Genomic DNA, 21009 nt, shown 5'->3' with positions numbered 1-21009 from the left:
TTACTAAATTTCCTTACTACCTATAGCCCATTGACAAGTCCTTGAAACGGGCAATGTGACATTCCTCTAGGGACTCAACTGCCTCGATGTTGACACTTTGCTAAGGGCAAAAGGCCGTCTTAGCTTTGACTACCCCCCCTCTCCAGGATCCCGGAAGTCTACTTTAACACACAAAAATTCCTTTGGAAATTTCCTTTATCTCTACCCCCCCCCAAGATAAGTGTTGGCAATCATCCCCCAAGCATGTGGTCCACCGATATATATCTGAAGGGTCTCGTGATGAAGGTTTTATTAGATGGTAATAAATGACCTTTTCCCAACAATAGCTAGCCCCCTCGAGGTCTTGGAAACCTTGCTTCCAAAATTCTTTAGAGACTTACATTATCCCTAACCCCTTCCCAACTTGAAAGTGTATAATGAGCCACTTCTCATGACCCCATTGCTGCTCTTTCTGCCCACGGGTCCTGTCCCCGTGCTTTAATAAAGTCACCTCTTTGTACCAAAGATGTCTCAAGAGTTCTTTCTTGCCATCCACTTCAAACCTTAACATTCTTTCCTTAACATCACCAGGACCCTGAGATCATGACCTGAGCTGAAACCAAGAGCTGACTGCTTAAATGACTGAGCCATCCAGGCAACCTTTAGGTGTTTGTTTGTTTGTTTTTTAAGATCTTATTTATTTATTTGAGAGAGAGAGAGAGCTGAGAGAGAGATCACAAGCAAGAGGTAGAAGTAGAGGAAGAAGCAGACTTCCCACCAAGCAGAGAGCCCAGTGTGATGCGAGGCTCGATCCCAGGACCCTGGGATCACGACCTGAGCTGAAGGCAGATACTCAACCGACTGAGCCCCCCAGGCACCCTAGGTGTTCATTTTAGTATATGTGCTGCCGACGCGAGCACTAGGTGTTCATTTTAAATAGCATTCCACTTCAAGGTACCAATTTCTGTATTAGGGTATGTTAAACTAGTTTATTAAACAAATCCAAAATGCAATAACTTGAAAACAGTAGAAATTTATTTACAACCTGCCTAACAGTCCAGGGACATCTAGTTTAGAATGTTCAAGAGCTGTGTGGCCAGGATGGGGAGGAGGGAGCTCTGCTGCACAGAATTACTAAGGACCCAGGATGCCATCACCAACACATGGCTTCCAAGGATGTTCCCTGTTTCACTCTGCCAATCATCCAGAAAAGAAAAAGAGCAAGAAGGTGTAATGGGTTGGGCATCAAAGTGGCTCATATCACTTCTCTTCCCATCCCAGTGGGGAGAAATTAGTTGCATGGCCATACCCAAGTGCAACTCATAGTTCGTTAACTAGTTAGTTAGCAGAGTATGCATTTGGGGAGACAGCTGGCCATCTCCACCACAGAGGTTCTGTTAGGTGGGGTTTCCCAGAGAAACAGAACCAATAGGATACATTATAGAGACAGAGTGAGAGGGAGAGATGGAGAGAGAGGTTAAGGAATTGGCTTACACGGTTCTGGGGCCTGGCAAGTCTCAAGTCCGTAGGTAAGTAAGAATTGACATGCAGTCCTGAGTCCAAATTCCGCAGGGCAGCAAGCTGGAAACTCAGAGTTTCGATGTTGCGCTCTTGAGGAAATTCCTCCTGATTTGGGAAACTTCAGTCCACTTTTAAGGCCTTCACCTGCTTGGATGAAGTTCCATTCCCATATCAGGGAAGATCTTCAGCTTTACTCAAAGTCTACTGATCATAAACGTTTATCACATCTAAAAAGTACCTGCACGGCAACTTCTAGAATGGTGTTTGGCCCAACACCTGGGCATCGCAGCCTAGCCAAGCTGACACCTGATTTACCCCATTGCAGGGCGCCTGGGTGGCTCAGTCGTTTAAGCATCTGCCTTTGGCTCAGGTCATGATCCCAGAGTCCTGGGGTGGAGTCCGGCGTAGGGCTCCCTGCTTGGCCAGGAGTCTGCTTCTCCTTCCACCGCTTCCCCACTTCTTGCAATCTTTCTCTCTCTCTCTCAAACAAAAAGACAAACAAACAAATAAATAATCAAATAAATAAATAATCTTTTAAAAAATACACAATCACAGATACCCACGTGTGAGCAGTGGTTATTTTGGAACATGTATTATCAGACATATTTATGTAATTATATTACATAATTGTGTAATTTATATTTCTGTCATGAAGAAGTCAGGCATTTAGTTAAAGCGGCTTTCTGTGGTAAAACTGAGGATGTAGCAAGGTCTCAAGGAAGAACAGGGGCAGCCGAGGACCCAGCAGAGAGAATTGCGCAGGAGAGGGAAGGTGACAGGGAGGAGGAAGGGCGAGCTGGATGGAGACATGCAACAAGAGGAAAGACACTGAGGTGACCAGCAAGGTGAGGGGCACCCTCCTGGGTCCACTGCTCTATTTTTCTCCTATTTTTCTTTAAAGATTTATTTATTTGAGAGAAAGAGAAAGAGCGAGCGCGTGCATGCACGCACAAGTGGGGGAGGGGCAGAGAGCGGGAGAAGGAGAGAGAGCATCTCAAGCAGATTCCCCACTGAATGCAGAGCCCGATTTTGGGGTGCGGGGGGCTCTACCCTGGGCTTGACACTGAGATCACGATCTGAGCCTAAATCAAAAGTTGGATGTTTAACTGACTGAGTCACCCAGGTGCCCCTTTCTCTCCTATTTTTAAGGTTGGTTGCCATGTTGAGGGAGGAACAAACCTTTTTTTATTCTTTTCATTGTGGGTTTTTTTGTTTTGTTTTGTTTTGTTCTGTTTTGTTTTGTTTTATGGAAAAGTCTTAGAAGCCGGAGTAACAGGAGGAGGGCCCAGGAATGGAAAATGTGAACACACCTGCCATGCATCTATGAGGTCTGTGTCTTAGGACCAACCATAGGGAGCCTCCCATTGGCCCCATCACACCCGTTCTAGAATCCTCTCAGGGTGTGTGGTCCATTCTCCCTGCCGGCCTTGCCAAGCACAGCGGACAGGTGGCTCCAAGAACAAAGCCCGTCGTGCGCCACCGAGCAGGCAGAGCCAGTTACGGTCACTAGGTGGCGCACGCACACAAGCGGCGGTTGAGCGGGCCCCGCAGGAAAGTTGGAAAACTCTTACCAAACCCACGCAACAAAGAAGGAATTCGAGAATGCGGGTCACAGATTCAAGCAGCTATGGCATTTTTGAAATTGTGACCACCAATGTGCTTTATCCCGTACCCCCCGAAACTTGAAGCTGGGTGGATACTGGGCGTGATAGAAATCTCCCTGCACCAGGTGGCAGCAGAGAGCGAGAATCAGAATAAGGGAGGGGGCCGGTCCGAGCAGGGACCTACCTTGAGCGGCCTCTCTAAATCGTCGTACCGCTGAGTATTAGTAACCTGGGCCAAAGCCGTTTCTCCCTTTTCCCAGGCTAGCAGAGCCCTGACTTTATTGCAGCGTCTAACTCCCCTCATATAACTAGGACAAATCATGAGTAGACTGAGCCCACCAGGGTTCTTACTCCCCTTGGCCTGGATGGGTTTGCGGATGGCCATGTGACACGGACCCAGCCAGTGAGCACTGGAGAGGCCGGGCATCTCCTAGGGGAGGGTCAGAGGGACAGGGACAAGCACACTCCACGATGAGCGCAGAGCCCGATGCGGGGCTTGATCCCATCACCCTCAGACCATAAAAAAAATAATAATAATTTCTGTTCTTTAAGCCACTCAGTTTGTGGTACTTTGTTACAGCAGCTGGAGCAAACTAATCCAGGGAGGGAGCCAATGGAGAGTTTGGAGCGGAAGAGTTAACACACGCTGGCTTACTTTTTACAGGAATCACACATTGTTGTTACTCACAAAAAGAGTGGAAGCAAATGGGCCAGTCAGGTTGCTAATGCAATAAGCCAGCTGGGAGGGGACTGTAGACCGCCGTGGGCGGAATGAGAAAGGCAAAGCTGAGCGGATACCCTGATGGGTCGGGTGTGGGGAGTGTGCCTGGGGAAAACCAAGGCTGCCCACAGGTTAACGTTATTCGTTGTCAGCTCGAGGAGCCTCCCTTTCTCCTGGGTATTCTTGTTATTTTGTGTTGACATCTCTATTTTCCCTTTAAATGATAATGTCCCCAGGATTCGGTCTTCTTCCTCCACCATCTCTAGATTCTCTCATAGAATCACAGCCAAACCTGTGACTTCAGTGTTCACTGGTGTTTGATGACTCCCCAATACAGAACTCCATCTTTGATTTCCCTTCTGAGTGCTGGATGCTGGAAACATGTATCCAGACTCCATGAGGCATTCCCGCCTCGTTATCCCACAAGCTTCTTTCATTCATTTTTGTCTAAATGGACTCATAATGGGGCGCTGTCATTTAAGCGTCTGCCTTCAGCTCTGGTCATGATCCCGGGGTCCGGGGATCGATCCCCGTGTCGGGCTCCCTGTTCAGCCAGGAGTCTGCTTCTCCCTCTTCCTCTGCCCCTTCCCCCTTCCCTGTTCATGCTCTCTTTCTCTTTCAAATAATTTTTTAAAATCTTTAAAATAAAAAATAAATGGACTCACTATGTACCCCAGAGCGTGTCCCTCCTCCTCTATTCCCTTCAGTGTACCCAAGAAGTTCAAAGTGCTTCAGCTTTAGGCAGTTAGATCTAGAGGCTCAAATAATGTTGTCAATGTCCCCTCTGCCCCAACCACACACACACACACCTCTGCTCTACTACTTCATGTTTATGGGATTCATTCTCTGGTTCTCTACTGTCATCAGAAAGAATGTTGAATGGTTCAAACCTAAATACTTACAGCTTGTGATCCAAAAGGATGAGAGGACTTCTCTTTCCTTTGACCCACACATTTATTATTATTATTTTTTAGGATTTTATTTATGTGTCGCAGAGAGAGAGCACAAGTAGGGGAGGCAGCCGCCAAAGGGAGAAGCAGGGTCCCCAATGAGCAGGAAGCCTGACACAGGGCTCCATCCCAGGACCCTGGGATCATGACCTGAGCTGAAGGCAGACACTTAACCGACTGAACCACCCCGGCGTCCTCTCTTTGATCCACATATCAAACATTAGAGTAGTTCTCAATTGCTTTCGTTTGGCCCGTACGTCCAGTCTGGAGCCCGGTCACTGGGGCCAGGAGGGTAGAGTGCTCTAACTGGTTAGCCTTGGTTCTGTGCCCATCTTCAAGGAACAGTAGGGACAGTGTGACTGACACGACATAACACATGGAGTAGGGAGGCACGGCTCCCTAGAGGAAACCATGATCAGAAGAAGGAACATTAGACAGTTCCTCATATACTCCAGTCACACTGTTATACTCAGTGATTCACGGGGGTTTCTTAAAACAATTTTTGTGACTGTATGTCCACTTGTCTGACAATTTGACATCCACTTCCCTCACCAGACTGGAACTCGTTGTAACTCTATTTTTGGTGACCACAGTATCCCGGGCACACAGTAGTGCTTAGTAAGTATGTGACAAATGGTTGGCTTCCTAGCGGGTCCGAAGGCTTGCCTTCTCTAATCTGTGTCTACCCTGCCACCAGAGTGATCTTAAAATGTGCATCTGATTACGCCGGTTCTCTGCTTGTGAAGACTGGCTTCTTGGGCATGTCAAACTGTATCCCTTACCTGATCATGGAGAGGCCACGCGGCTTGTCATTTCTCCCTAATTATCCAGTCATCCTCAACGACCTCCTGTTTCCTGCCTGCTTCCTTTTTTGAACATTATTCCACGTGATTCTTTCTGTCTCTGATGCTTTTCTTGCAGCTTCTTCTCTGCTAACTTCAGAATTCCACGCTTGGACCCCCAGGAAGCCATTCTTGGATCCGTTAGACATCCTCCTCTCTGCTCCTAGAGCACAGGGTTCCTCTCTACTTAGCAAACTCTGTTGATTTACTCAAATACTGCCCCATCTACACTCTATGCTCCTTGAAGGCAAGGGTTTTTGCTGATTTTTGCTGACCAGTACCCAAAATCCTCGCCAGAGACAATCAATGGTTCCTTTCTCTCTGTGCAGCTACTTCCATCGCGATATTCATTACAATCATGAGTGCTGCTCAGCCTTCTAGAGGATTCTCCGTGTTGTTAATCCCTGCACGTGACCGGGTGCTGCTGAGCTGCTCTGACCTAAAAGGTCAATTACAGAGTAGAATCACATGCACAAAAATATTTTATATACTTTAGACACGTAACTTAAAACATACAAATATATACCCTATCACTTTTGATGTAGGGCCAAGGCCATCTCCTTGAGTATGGGCCTATTGTTTGGAGTCCCACTAGTTTAGTTTGGGGTTTTTTGTGGGGTTTTGGTTTTGTTTTGATCATGCATGACTGGCTCATCTACTCCAAAGAATTATCTTTATTTTGTTTTCCATGCATACTTTTTAGCAGTAATACAAAAGAACCAAACATTTGCAACTCAAGGTTTTTAAAAATTTTAAGAATTCAAACAGAACTTGAAATGACAAAAATCCAACGTTTTATGGTGGATGCTTTCCAAAGATAAAATGTTTTAAAATCAAACGTATAGCCTCTGATGTCCAGTTTTGATTTCCTTAATGTGGGATATGAACTGAAACCCTAAGAAAGGATAGAAGGGCTGAATCTTCCTAAATTGTTATTACTTTTTCAGTCTCTGTTATTTCACCCACAAATAAGTCAGAGCAATTATGTTTAGCAACTTGCTTTTATTGAGTCATTCCAAAACATCTATTTTCATAGATGCAATTCTTTTTGCATTCCTGTTTTATGAATTTGCAGATCTCGTCAATTTGTGTGACTAAAATTAACAAAACAAATAACGTTCCACAGTTCCCAGGTGGGGGCTCAAGTGCATCTGACTTGCTGTGTACACCAGTCAGCATTCGCAGAACAGAGAGGATGCGGGGAAGACTTGCATAAGAGGAGCTTGGATAAGGGAGCTTTGACTAGAGTATAGTAACCCCATTTTCCAGATGAGGCAGTTGAGGCTTAGAAAGTTAAGACACTTGCCCATTTTTAATAAGTGCTTCGTATATGAAAAACACAAACAGAGACACGGGAAAGAACCGGCCGTCTAACGGTCAAAGCAAACTTATGAGAGGATGCTTGAGCAGCGTCTAGAAGGGAAGAGGAGAACATTGTAGGCAGAGAAAACAAGGGTAATGATGTCCAAAAAGACTGTGAAAATATATTCTCAAGATAAATTCTGCTTGACTGGAGCCTAGGTTTATCGGGGTGAGAGCGGGGACCAGAGATCCAGACTGGAATGGACTAGAGATCCGGACCGGGATGGACTAGAGATCCAGACTGGTGCCAAACAGCTTACTCAGATGCTCCTGGGAGCCACTGGACCACTTTCCTTGGCGAAGCAACACAGCTGGACTTACAGTTGAGAAAGAATTCTCATGACAGGATGGGCGACGGGCCAGAGTAAGGGAGACAAGCCTGGGAGGCTGCTGCAGGGGAACTCAGGGGACAGTGACAAGGACCTGAGCCCAGTGACGTCCACACACGGTGTTCTCTCCCCATCGACAAGTGCAGGCAAGAATAAACAGGATACGATCAGCAAAACCCAAACTGAGGGAACCTGGGTAAACAGCTCAGTTTCTTCAATAAATAAATTGCAAGGGGGAAAATGAGAGAGTGGGGAGCTAAAATGTGAGTGGGCTCCAAACCCGACAGCATTAGCATCACCTTGCATTCGTCAGAAGTGCAAATTACTAAGCTTTACTAAGCTCTACCCCAGACTTAGAATCAGAAACTCTGTTTTAATAAGCCTTGTAGGGGATTCCGACATGCTCTAGTTTGAAAACTGCTACAGCGGACTGAAGACATTTACAATGTCTTTACAATGTCAAAGACAATTACAATGTCAATGTTATCAGCCTATCGTAATATAGTTATCTTATTTGGGTCTTCATTCAAAAAAGATTGCAACAAATTTTGACATCTTTAGACAATTATCCATTTTTTAGGTATATAAGTGAGGTTAGATTATACACACACATATTTAAAAGCACTGTAATATTTATGCATAAAAGATGGGATGCCTAGGATTTGCTTCAAAATACTATAGGAAGCAGGCAGGGGCAGACATGAGATTGGTCATGAGTTAATAATCATTGAATAATGGGTATTTCAGTGTTCTTTGTACTTTTTAAGAGTTTTTGAGATTTTTTTCCATTCTAAAAAGTTTAAAACCTCAAGGGTAAAAGTAAATTAAAAGACTGTAACTTAAGCAGAATTAATGCAAAAAAAGAAAGTATACTGGAAAAAAAACCTACTACATAATAGTATGTGGCAAAATGATTTTGATTTGGATGTAGGGGAATTCTGTATGCTCGCCAACCCACTGGTGTTGCTTAAGTTCCTGACCCCCCCCCGAGGATGACTTAACGTGGGAGACGAGGGACCCCAGTCTGCTCAGGCATATGGGTACTTACAGCCATTTGCTTTCCAATTTCCAAACTGACTTGGATTTTGGAATGCTGTCTGTGAATAAATCCAGGCTTACCTGCATTTTTGGGGAAAGTTTTCTGCTTTAGTGTATTATGAGTGCAACCTGAGTAGGCTAATACATGGCATTGAAAATGCTTGATTTTGTTTCCCTCAAACTAGAAAAGGGACAATTATCCTCTGCATTGGCCCAGTAGCCATTTCATACATTTTGAGAGACGTTCAGAGGCTCTTCTGGCCTGAAAGGTCATCTCCAATGATTCCGTGATGGTCTGGATCTAGTCATCCAAATGACTAGTCTTGAAAATTTTTCAGGGCAAGTAATTAAAAAAAACTAATTGTGAGGTTGCATAGCCCTTAATATATCCTTTGATTTACATTCTTAGGATCTGGTAGCTTTATTCTTTTGTAATACATCTATTTGTGTTCTTTTAGAAATAGGGTGAAGAGATGTTACTCTCCTTCCTTTTTACTCTCCGTCTATGGAAATACACTTTATGAAAACCTGGTCCACAAGAAATTTAATTAGAAAGCCCTATAATCAAAACCTAAGGGGGTAAGTGGTAGGATGGACCAGACAGTCTCACTTTACAAAGGCATTGGCAGAATTTTCAGTGTGGTTCCTTCTCTTTTTATGCTTTATAGAGATTCCATCATTTTTGTCGTCATTGTTATCATGACCATCATTTTGCCTGGAATAGTCAATGACGTGGGGAAAACACCATGAGAAATCTTCGCCGTCCGTCATCACACAACCTTTCTGACCAAACTGACCTAGAGACGAAGATTCCTGTTCCGTTTTGTCTGCTTTTGTTGAGCTTTTGCTGTGTCCACTGGTGTGACGGCTTGAGGGACACAAGAACAACTAACCCCCACCCCCACCTCCAGGGCTCCTGCACTCTCTAGCCAAAGGGGTAAGAGCCAAGGGAAGGGAAATCACCGCCTGCCTATGGCGAGGCACTGGAGCCCAGGACACGTAACTCTAGATGGCTTCGCTCCAAATCCTGACTCTGCCCCTCACTAGCTAAGTGATGGTGAACAAGTTACTTAACCTCTCTTACCTCAGTTTCTTCATCTGTCAGATGGGGGTAAGAACCTTATGGGGTTTTCTTGAAATAACTCTTAGCTAGATAATCCATAAAACACTTAAATGTACCCATATATTTTATTAATTTCTATGTTGGCCATGTTTCTTATGTCCCACACCTTCCTCCTGGTAGTCTTTTCTGTCCTCCTGGAAGAAATACATACATACATATGTATTTCTTTTTTCAATATGAGCTCTATGACCAACATGGGGCTTGAACTCATGACCTCAAGATCGAGAGCTGCATGCTCTACTGATTGAACAAGTCAGGTGCCCCGGAAATACATCCTTTAATAATTCAATTATCTTTGATTTTGTAGCTCTGAAAATACTGCCTCCCAGTTTTGCCCCCCATGTTATGGCTTAGCCGTACATAAAATTCTAGGCCGGTAATTATCTTCCTCAGCTTTGAAGGTATTATCCCACGGTCTTCTGGATTTTATGCCATCGACAAGTTTGCTAGCAGCCTAACAGTTGTTACTTCACAAATAACATGTCTTCTCTCACGGGGGAATACATGCATCTAAGCAGACTATGATAAATGAATGTGTTTGTGCTAGAGTCATCGCTCCACACGAGATTTCCAATTTCAGGGATTAGGCAGGGGAAGATCATGATAGAAGCATCCTCTCATCCTTTACAAAGGAGCATGGCAGGAGCATGGCCACTGGGACCAAAAGGAAGCCCTGCGAGACGGTCTACCTCCAGCTACACCCTTGCCTCTGGGGGGACGAAGAATGCCTTGCCCAGAAACCCGTAGGTCCCACGAGGGTAAAAAGGGACGCCAAGGACCCTCATTTTTATACTCCCATGAGTTACTTTGCTTTCCTCTTGTGCTTCCCACTTCCTATAAAAGGACAACTCTATATTTTGAGCTTATAAGACAAGTATGATAAAATAGTACATTTAAAACTTTTAGTTTGGCCCTTCCTGGCCAATGTTTATGTTCAGATTACTAAAAACACGTATCTAGGAATGTGGTACAGAACAGATCTCACCTTGCAGATGAAATAGCTAAAAATTTGGCCTCTTTATTGATCTTGAGTACTATATTTGGCTTGGAAACGATGTACAAGAAATAGTTCCAAATAAGATACCACAAACTAAGTTTTTCTTCCAGATCTCTAAATGCTCATGGAGGGCCAACTTCCATAGTACATAGCACACAGCACAGACTTGAGAGTAGGTCCCACAGAAAATATTCATGTAAGCCAAACAGAGAAAGATGCTATTTGTTTCTCATTACATAAATATTGCCTGAACTTATCTAACCAACAAACTTATTTTTCTAAAAGTTAATCTGTGACAGAAAGTACTACCGTGCTTGCTGGGTGCCATTCTCATTTGAATCATATCCAAAAAGTCTAGAAATAACTCAGAATTAGAAAGTGGCCCAAGTGCGAAGGCTGTCTATGGCTCTTGCTACAAAATAGTTGCCAATCTAATCTGAATGTTTAAAAAGAATGACAGGAATTACAGGGTTCTCTTGATTTTAAGAAGTTCAAGAGAACTTCCCAGAAGGAGGGGGTGGACCAAGAAATCCACCTGCCTGCTTGGTGGCAGCTCGTGAAGGGGCAAGGCCAAGAATCTTCTGGATGTTCTGTGAAGAAAACAGAATTAAAACTGGGTTTTAATATGAGATAGAAGAGTGTTTCACATAGATCCCACAGGAACAGAAGGCATATAAGTTAAAAGTACCACTATGACCTAAAAAAGGACAATTACTACTACCATGTTATTTTTTAACAGTTTTTTTAAAAAGACTTTTATTTATTTGTCGGATGGAGAGAGAAAGCTTAGGGAGCAGCAGGCAGAGGGCGATGCGGGTTCCCTGCTGAGCAGGGAGCCCGATGTGGGACTCGATCCCAAGACCCTGGGATCATGACCTGAGCAGAAGGCAAACGCTTAACCAAATGAGCCACCCAGGCTTCCCACTATGGTGTCACTTTTTAAAAGACCTACAACATGATGGAGATCACAGGGCAGGAAGAGCCCTCTCACCTAACGGGACCTTGGTCCACAACCAAAGACGCTGATTTTTTCAAGTAGGGAATCATTAAAAGAGGTAATCTTTTATTTCAACACGAAGCATATATTCATTAGCTGTTCCTTACAGCAAGTCCTTTTCCTTCAGTGCGGATCATCAGCTGGATTTCATCATTACTGCACCACCTAAAGCTGAAACTGAAATGCTCACTTTCAGTTTCTTCTGAGTGCTAAGGGCTTAGGTTCCTGCACAGCAATCTGAGTCCAGAATCCTCCTAGATTTCTAGCACCGCCCCTCATCTTTTCACTTGTCTCATTATATCCAATTCAGCAGTTTTTTTAAAATTCACTTCATTAAAGTAGTTCTCATAAAAATCACTTTATATTTTTATTTTATTATTTTTATTTTATTACTTACCGTAACATTAAATTAAATGACATAAATATAACAACATGTAAAACCAGCATAAACAGTTTTAGGATAAACAGAGGCTCTTGAAAAGCAAAGACTCACTCACCTGGTAGGAACAGACAGGTGTGGGCGCACAAGAGAGCAAACCACGAGTGGAGAGTGTGATGCGGGCACTGAACCCTATGCCTTTTTAAAGCACGAAGTGAGAGGGTTTGTGAATGTGGAGAGCTCCAGTTAAAGGTCAGGTGTTAAGATTTTTTTTTTTTTTGAAGATTTTATTTATTTATTTGACAGAGAGAGGGTGAGAAAGAGATTACACATTGGCAGCGAGGCAGGCAGGCAGAGAGAGGAGAAGCAGGCTCGCCGCCGAGCAGGGAGCCCGACGCGGGGCTCGATCCCAGGACCCCGGGATCATGACCCGAGCCAAAGGCAGAGGCTTTAAGCCACTGAGCCACCCAGGCGCCCCAGGTGTTAAGATTTTGTACAGCGTTCATTAGAGGGAAAAACCTTAAGGATCATCTACTTCCTCTTGCTCGATGCTTTCATTTTGTTTTGAGGAATTCCGATGAGAACTTGGAAGCGTGTGATGGTCTGTCCAAAATTACAAAGTTTAAATGAAGAGCAAGGTTAGAATTAAGACCCATGTGTCTGGCTTCAGGATCGGATGGATTCTCTTACACAGCAGGAGCTGAAGCTCCGGTCTTCAGAACACACCGCATCCCCGCGGAGAGGAGGTGGGCGCGCGCATTCGTGCCGTAGTCACCGAGGACCGAGTACCCGCGGCACATAATGCGCCATGACAATACCCACATCCAGCCCTTTCTGAAGTGCATACAATCCCCCGATCCTTCATCCTCAGAAATGAGGAGTGCTACTGACTTGAGTGTTTCCATTTCTGACACAGCACACCGTCAGAATACGACAGAATATGGAAATACGCAGACACAACTTTAAGAACTCATTCAAATTATATTTATCACAAAATACTTCATTCATGGGCGCCTGGGTGGCTCAGTGGGTTAAGCCGATGCCTTCGGCTCTGGTCATGATCTCAGGGTCCTGGGATCAAGTCCCACATCGGGCTCTCTGCTCAGCGGGGAGCCTGCTTCCCTCTCTCTCTCTGCCTGCCTCTCTACTTGTGATCTCTGTCTGTCAAATAAATAAAATCTTTAAAAAAAAAAAATACTTCATTCATTCGTTTACGCATCAGTCCACACACTCACAATACTGCAGCTTGTGCTCTGCTTTTTTTTATAATTGACATATAATGTATTATTTGTTTCAGGGGCACAAGTCTGTGATTCAAGTCTTATATAATACCCAGTGCTCATTATAACACATACTCCCCAATGTCCATCACCCAGCTACCCCATCCCCCAAACCCCTTGTGGTTTACTTTAAAAAGAAATCTGGGAAGAAGCTAAGGAAAAAAAAAATCATTAGATCAGGCTGCTTCTCCTTAGCAAAGCTGGAGAATGTACTACTTTTGTAATAAAAATAACTCCTTCATCCCTACTTCTAAAAAGGTGCACAAAACAATAAGAACAAATGATATAATGTCACTAATTTCCAATTTATTTTATTTAATCAGTAAGTGTTTACTGACCACCTACAATATATGTAGCATTAAGCAAGGCATTACAGGAAATTACTTTAAAGATAAAATTGGAAAAAATAAGACATTACAGAATCAGCTGCTGATAAACACATCCGTCTAGTTAACAAACAATAATACAGTCTAGACAAAACATACTAGACATTCTTGATCAGTTATTCCGTAGAGACAGGGGCTAATTAAGTGAGTCCTTACCATTTTAGAGATAAAAACTAGGATGAAGCCTCTGGTGCCCTTTAAATTACATGTTTACTATAATTTAAAGACCACAACTCAGAGGAAAATAGGAAATACACTGGAGGGTAGTCTGCTGACAGTCTCATTTATGAGATAAAAACAGCTAAATGACTACTGGACGCAAGTCCACTGCTGCAGATGGGAAGAGCTCGAACAACAAAAATGTTAAACAGACGCACTTCCGTGGCAAGGCTGCGGCTCCCAGCAATCCAGGCAGCTCGATATTTTTTTTCTTTTTTCTATTCTTTTTTATTAAATCTACTGTCCGTATTTTGTTCTCCTGCAGCTCTTAGCACAGGCTTCCCTTGGGAACACTAAGTCTGTCAATGTTCATTACTCAAGTATCTGTATTTTAATGTAAATGATTTCTATTCACCGCATGCAATCTTATCCTTGTGAAATTCTAAACAATGTTTAAATTCCTATAGTTTCACGTATGAAGCCCGGTCTTTTGACGGTTTTTCTTAGATAAAATTTTCTCTGCTTCCCTGTCCGCGAAGTCTTTTTGGTGTAGGAGAGAACTGATGCTCTCAAGATGCAAAAAGGACGGGGCCGGAGGACAGAGATCAGCGCTCTCTCCGCAGCAATCATACCATCCAACACTCCACGCACCTTAAAGTTTCCAAATAGTTCTAAGGACTGGATGCCAGGCCTCAGTTATCCTTGCTTCAGAGATGAGGAAGTTGAGCCAGGGAGGTTACCAGTCAGGATGTGAGCAGACATACAACTCAAAGTACAGCTTTCCTCTATTAAACCACTCTTTAAGAGATGGTTATCTTAGTAATAAGAAATAATCTTGTAGCACACCTGGCCTATAAAAACACTGTTGTAAAGACTATATAGAAGCAGAAGAATATGTTACACTGTTAAGTAATTAACGCGGGGGCGCCTGAGTGGCTCAGTCAGTGAAGCTTCTGCCTTTAGCTCAGGTCATGATCCCAGGATCCTGGGATTGAGCCCCCACGTTGGGCTCCCTGCTCGGTGGGGAGCCTGCTCCTCCCTCTGTCCCCCACCCTGCCATGCTCTCTGTCTCTCAAATAAATAAACGAAGTCTTTTAAAAAGTAAATGCATATAAATCAAAACCACAGAACGTCCAGCACCCGGAGTGAACCCTAATGTAAACTGGGGACTCTGGATGACAATGAAGCGTCGCGGTAAACTCGAGGACTAGAACACGTGCAGCACCCCGGTGCTGAGGGAGATCGTGGGTGAGGGGGAGACTACACACATGCCGGGGCAGCGACAAGATGGGACAGGTCCGTACCTTCTGCTCAATTTTGCGGGGAACCTAAAACTGCTCTAAAAAATAGTCTATAAAAAATGCATATAAAAACTGTAAAGATATATAAAAAATAGCAGTTTATATACCCTTTTCTCATTCCTTGCCTCCAACTTTTTGAAATATTGCTAAGTGGGATAATTTTTTTTTAATCTTTAAAAAATATTTTATTTCTTTATTTGAGAGAGAGCAAGCGAGCAAGCATGAGCAGGGCGGGTAGCAGAAGAAGAAGGAGACTCCCCACTCAGCACGGAGTCCAACTTGGAGCCCGATCCCACAACTGTGGGATCATAACCTGAGCAGATGCTTAACCAACTGAGCCACCCAGGCACCCCTAAACAGGATAATATAAAATGAAGGTGAGGGCGCCTGGGTGGCTCAGTGGGTTAAGCCGCTGCCTTCAGCTCAGGTCATGATCTCAGGGTCCTGGGATCGAGTCCCACATCCGGCTCTCCGCTCAGTAGGGAGCCTGCTTCCCTTCCTCTCTCTCTGCCTGCCTCTTTGCCTACTTGAGATCTCTATCAAATACATAAATAAAATCTTTTTTAAAAAATTAAAAAACAAAATAAAATAAAATAAAAATAAAATGAAGGCGAGGGGAGCCTGGGTGGATCATTCCATTAAGCGTCTGCCTTCAGCTCAGGTCATAATCCCAGGGTCCTGGGATTGAGCCCCGCATTAGGATCCCTGTGAGCAGGGAGCCTGCTTCTCCCTCTCCTCCTGCTTGTGTGTGTGCACTCTCTCTCAAATAAATAAATAAAATTTTTAAAAAATAAAATAAAGGTGACTATTTCTATGGGTGCTTTCTCAAAGTGCTAGACATTGTTCTAAGTACTTCACATGCATGTTCTCATTTAATCCTCACAACAACCGAGGCAGGCTTGTTATCCTTACATGCAGATGAGGAAAAAAGTAAACCGTCAGATGGCAATTCAATAAATTCTTACTGAGCATGACACTGTAGCAGATGCTGTTGTAGATATTATCTCTGTTATGTCTTTCAACAACTTTATCTATTAAACTTGACCTGACTGCGTTCCCATAATCTCTTAATTCTCCTCCAATTTTTCAGGCCTTCTTAGCAAGACTTAGCTTAGAAATATGTATTTTACTAAAAGACAAAAAACTTTAATATATTATAAAGAGGATATGGAAGAATACTTAACATACATGCAAAACAGAGTTAGATTTGGTAAGGCTACAGAAAAATATAAAACAATAATTTTGAATTTCTGTCCAGTCCTGTGTAATAGGGTAACAACTGAGGAGTTTATGTCAGAAGGGAAAAACAAAGGAAAAACATTTTCCCATAATCATGACTTCTATTGGCAGGAAACCCAGAAAAATACCACTACAGGATTTGCGTTCCTTCCTCTTTGCAAAGGATGAGAACCAGTGATCAAGAAAAGGAAGTTGTTGGTTGCTAACTGGATATTTTGGGAAGACCCAGGTCACTAGCCATAAACACATTCTGCTAAATGTTATTCCTTAGTCATTTAGCTAAAATAACTCAGCCATGGCAATCCTCAGTTTATTCTTTGTTAGTTTCTCTGGCACAAGCAACCAGCCTTCACTTCCAATTGATTACAATTTCTCATCAAGTTCCCATAACATCATCTTTACTACATCCATAAAGCTGTATAGAAATCCGATCACCTCAGATGGCCCCACCCAACAACCCCAGGGTTTTCACATTCTATCTAAATTAGCTGTTTTGGAGAATGATGTACAGATAAAATATTTACTGGAACCAATGGCAGTACCGAGGGGTACCTGAAATACTGCTGGGTTGGCAATCAGAAGACTTGAGTCCCAGCACTGGCAAACCAGGCAAAGCAGCAATAAGGCAGTCTTCTCCCCTTACTGTATCTCCATTGTCCAACCCCCTGGGAAGAAGGGGGATGACTAGATCAATCACTTTCAACCCTTTAGGCCACAGAATCCCTTCTTTAAACAAAAATCTCATGAAAAAACCCACTACAGAAAACAGATAAAATACCATTAGGGACCTGAAGTCTCCTGCTGGGCCCTTCAAGCTTCCCACCAAGCACTTTCAAGGGAGCCAAAGTCCCTGTGGCTCTAGCAGTCTAGAATGTGACTCTCTTGTAACAAATTATACTGCAGATTTCAACATATATCTTGCAAAGTGGAAAGCAAAATTCTGAAAGGAACAGGAGAACATCAAATACCACTTCCTTTGTAATGCTGATGAACATTTTCCGTCCTAGGATGTCTAAAGGCCTTGCTTATAATAAAGGTCTTTTTCTTGAGGGGGTAGGGGGATGTCAGGTGACCAAGGAACACTCCAAATCCCCGTCTCTCACCTAACTGTCTTTCCAATGAACATCCCGAGAGCCCAGTTAGCCCTTTACCTGAGGATCCATCAAGGAGAATGTTCTAAGCATTAGTTCAGTGCACGAAGACAAGATGTATGTTTGTATGTTATACATGTATGTACGTATGTATGTATAATGAACGGTAGGATGTGGCTGGTACAGAGGGGGGTATCTAAGACTCAGAACAAAACTTAAGTCTCCCTGGTTTGAAGAACCAACGAGCGGGATTTGGGTGACTACAGCAGCTTAAAACTGAGTAAGAAAATCCTAGAAAAACAGTTAACAGAGGAGAAGTTCAAAACTACATTTAAACTCTGCCCAAATCTCTTAAACTATGCAAGTGTGAGCCAGCCTTCAAGCACCCCAACTGAGACTAAAATAACTGAGGTTCGGGTACTGCCTACTGCAAAGGAGACAGAGTCTAAAGTTTTGAGTGCCAAGGTAACTGCCTGCTTAACTAAAAAACTCAATACTCTTCCAAAGTATAACAGAATCCAGAGTATCTACCACCTGTCGAAACAAAGTCCAAGATACAATCCACAATAATTAGATACACCAACAAGAAACCTGACCCGTACTTAAGAAAGCCGGCCACAGAGTCCAATCTTCAGATTATCCAAATGTTAGAATCAGTAGATAAGGTTTGTTTGTATTTTAAAGCTGCTAAACAGAGGCATCTGGGTGGCTCAAACATCTGGTTAAGTGTCTGACTCTTGGTTTTGTTCAGGTCATGATCTCAGGGTCACGTGAGCAAGCCCCACATCAGGTTCTGCACTCAGTGCAGAATCTGCTTGAGATTCTCTCTCTCCCTCTGCCCCTCCCCACCCCTGCTTGAGCGCTGTCTCTCTCTAATAAATACATAAAATCTTTTTTTTTTAAAGCAGCTAAATATACTTTATGCTTAAGGGCATAAAGTATGTTCACAATAAATTAAGAAATAGGAAATCTCAGCAAGGCAAAAAGATAGCAAAAAAAGAGTCAAACGGAAATTCTGAAACTAAAAAATAATATATCACAATTTAAAAATCATTGTGTACGCTTAAGGTTAACTCAGATGAGGGATGACAGAGAAGTCAGTAAACTAAACACAGATTAACCAGAAATTATCCTATCTAAAGATCAGAGAGGAAAAGATTTTTAATAATTGAACAGAGCTGCAGGGTCCTCTTAGACAATACTGAAAAGACAAACATGTAAGAAACTGGAATCAGAAAGGCAGAGAGAAGGAACAGGCGGGCAGGAAAAAAAAAAACCTCTAGCAGCATAAAAAAAATAAAAAAAAAAAAAATATTACCCTAGGCACATCCAGCCAAACTGCTGAAAACCAAACTTAAAGAAAAAAAAAAATCTAAAAGCAGCCAGAGAAAAGTGACACATCATCTACAGGGATATAGAGATATAAAGGACTTCTCATCAGAAACAATGGAGGCCAGAAGGTAGTGGAAAGGCATTTTAAAATGCTGAAAGGATTAAAACAAACAAATGAGAAAAACCCAGTTAACCCAGAATTCCTTATCCAGTGAAAATATCCTTTAGGAATAAAGATAAAAATATTTTATTTTATTTATTTTTTTTTTTTAAAGATTTTATTTATTTATTTGTCAGAGAGAGCGAGGGAGAGAGAGCGAGCACAGGCAGACAGAATGGCAGGCAGAGACAGAGGGAGAAGCAGGCTCCCCGACGAGCAAGGAGCCCGATGCGGGACTCGATCCCAGGACGCCGGGATCATGACCTGAGCCGAAGGCAGCTGCTTAACCAACTGAGCCACCCAGGCGTCCCAAGATAAAAATATTTTAGATAAATGAAGATCAAGGGTACTTGGCACCGGCAGACTTACACTATGGGAGAGAGAGAGAGACAAAGGCATCACCTGTCGCTGCATCAGGAGGGGCTGATACTAAGCAGCGGCACGCTCAGCTCCTGGTACACTCCAAGCATTCTGCGCTCCAGAGTCTTCTGTCCACTACACACTTGCAGGCCTCCCTGCTTTCACTCACACCACTCCCAATGCCAAGAATGCTCCGATAAAGAGTGCCTGGCGGGGGCTCAGTCGGTCTGTCTTCAGCTCAGGTCAGGATCTCAGGGTCCTGGGATCGAGCCCTACATCGGGCTCTCTGCTTGGCGGGGAGCCTGCTTCTCCTCTCCCTCTGCCTGTCCCTCTGTCTGCCACTCTGCCTACTTGTGCTCTATCAAATAAATACATAAAATCTTAAAAAAAAAAAGATGCTCTGATAAGATTGGAAAAGCCCTACTCATCCTGTAACTAAAATGGCCCCTTTGTAGAGAACCTTAGCTTCATCCCTTAGCCATTCTGCTTCCACAGCATGCTTTTTTTCCCCTCTGATGCCATTTTGTACACACACACACACACACACACACACACACCAAAAGGCATCAATCATACTCTCCTATTACATACGGGTCTGTCTTTCCACACAGATTGTGAGTTTTACAAAGGCAGAAACCATTGCTTTTTACCCTCTATCCTCAGCATCAAAGAAGAACTTGTGGCCCTGTATAAAGACTGAATCAATCTTCAGCAATGACAGGCAATATTCTAAATAAAGCCTTGAACTCATGCACTGAAACAGTTCACAAAGAGATCAGGTTAAGGTAATGCCCAATCATCTGTTCTTCTCACTTACTAGGTAAGCTCTCATTTTCTGAACCGCCCGCATTCTCTGACTGACGTGAGGCTAAGTACTGACAATGAAAACACTCTGCTTGTAGACGAGCTGTACTGACATTAATGAACTGAGCTCTGAGTCTTGAATGAAGTGGCATATGTAATGATGAGGAACAGGAGACGGCAGGCACTTGGGTCTTCTTACTTTGACGGCTTTAAGATACACTGACGTGACATGATGAGACCTGCTTTTGTACACACATAGGGCGTATCAAAATTCTTTGCCCTAAGAAACCCAAGAGTGAAAAAAATAAAATCTACTTATTTTTATCACTCTCCTGGGCACATATACCTGTTGAAAGAGACAATGACTTGGGGCGCCTGGGTGGCTCAGTGGGTTAAAGCCTCTGCCTTCGGCCCAGGTCATGATCCCAGGGTCCTGGGATCGAGCCCCACATCAGGCTCTCTGCTCAGCAGGGAACCTGCTTCCTCCTCTCTCTCTCTCTGCCTGCTTGTGATCTCTACCTATCAAATAAATAAATAAAATCTTAAAAAAAAAAAAAGAAAGAGACAATGATGAATTCTCACTGATACTTTCACAGATATAGTCATACATAAAGTTGCATGTTAAGATACGGGTGACAAAAGAAAGAAAATAAAACTCTTTCTTCCATTCTTCCTCAGAACCACTAATCCTGCTTTCAAAGACAGAGAATTCCATTCATAAGTTTTACAGTTGTATAAATTCATTAGACAAGGCCAGTTTCCCCTTAGCAGTTTACCAGGTAAGTTTGCTTGGGTTTTTCCTGAGATTAGAGTACTTTTTATAGAGGGGACTGCCATTTACACAATCTATTGCTAGCTCATAAGAAGAAGAAAATTTAGGGGCGCCTGGGTGGCTCAGTGGGTTAAGCTGCTGCCTTCGGCTCAGGTCATGATCTCAGGGTCCTGGGATTGAGTCCCGCATCAGGCTCTCTGCTCAGCAGGGAGCCTGCTTCCTCCTCTCTCTCTGCCTGCCTCTCTGCCTGCTTGTGATCTCTCTCTGTCAAATAAATAAATAA

The 21009-nt window shown here is 43.3% G+C and overlaps 1 protein-coding gene across 1 annotated transcript in view; it reads right to left on the bottom strand.

The window, feature by feature from the left end:
• Positions 1–10467: 10467 nt before the first annotated feature.
• The window catches only part of TMCO1 (transmembrane and coiled-coil domains 1), a 45828-nt gene continuing 35286 nt past the window's right edge, over positions 10468–21009 (bottom strand). Inside the window, exon 7 of the mRNA XM_047704708.1 lies at positions 10468–11056. Coding sequence (XP_047560664.1) covers positions 10958–11056 — 99 coding nt within the window. The 3' untranslated portion in view covers positions 10468–10957. The remainder of the gene's footprint in view (positions 11057–21009) is intronic.

Source organism: Lutra lutra, chromosome 15 (genome assembly GCF_902655055.1).
Source record: "Lutra lutra chromosome 15, mLutLut1.2, whole genome shotgun sequence".
Lineage (NCBI taxonomy): Eukaryota > Metazoa > Chordata > Mammalia > Carnivora > Mustelidae > Lutra > Lutra lutra.
Note: the sequence above shows the minus strand (reverse complement) of the source record. Positions and strands in the feature narration are given on the sequence as shown.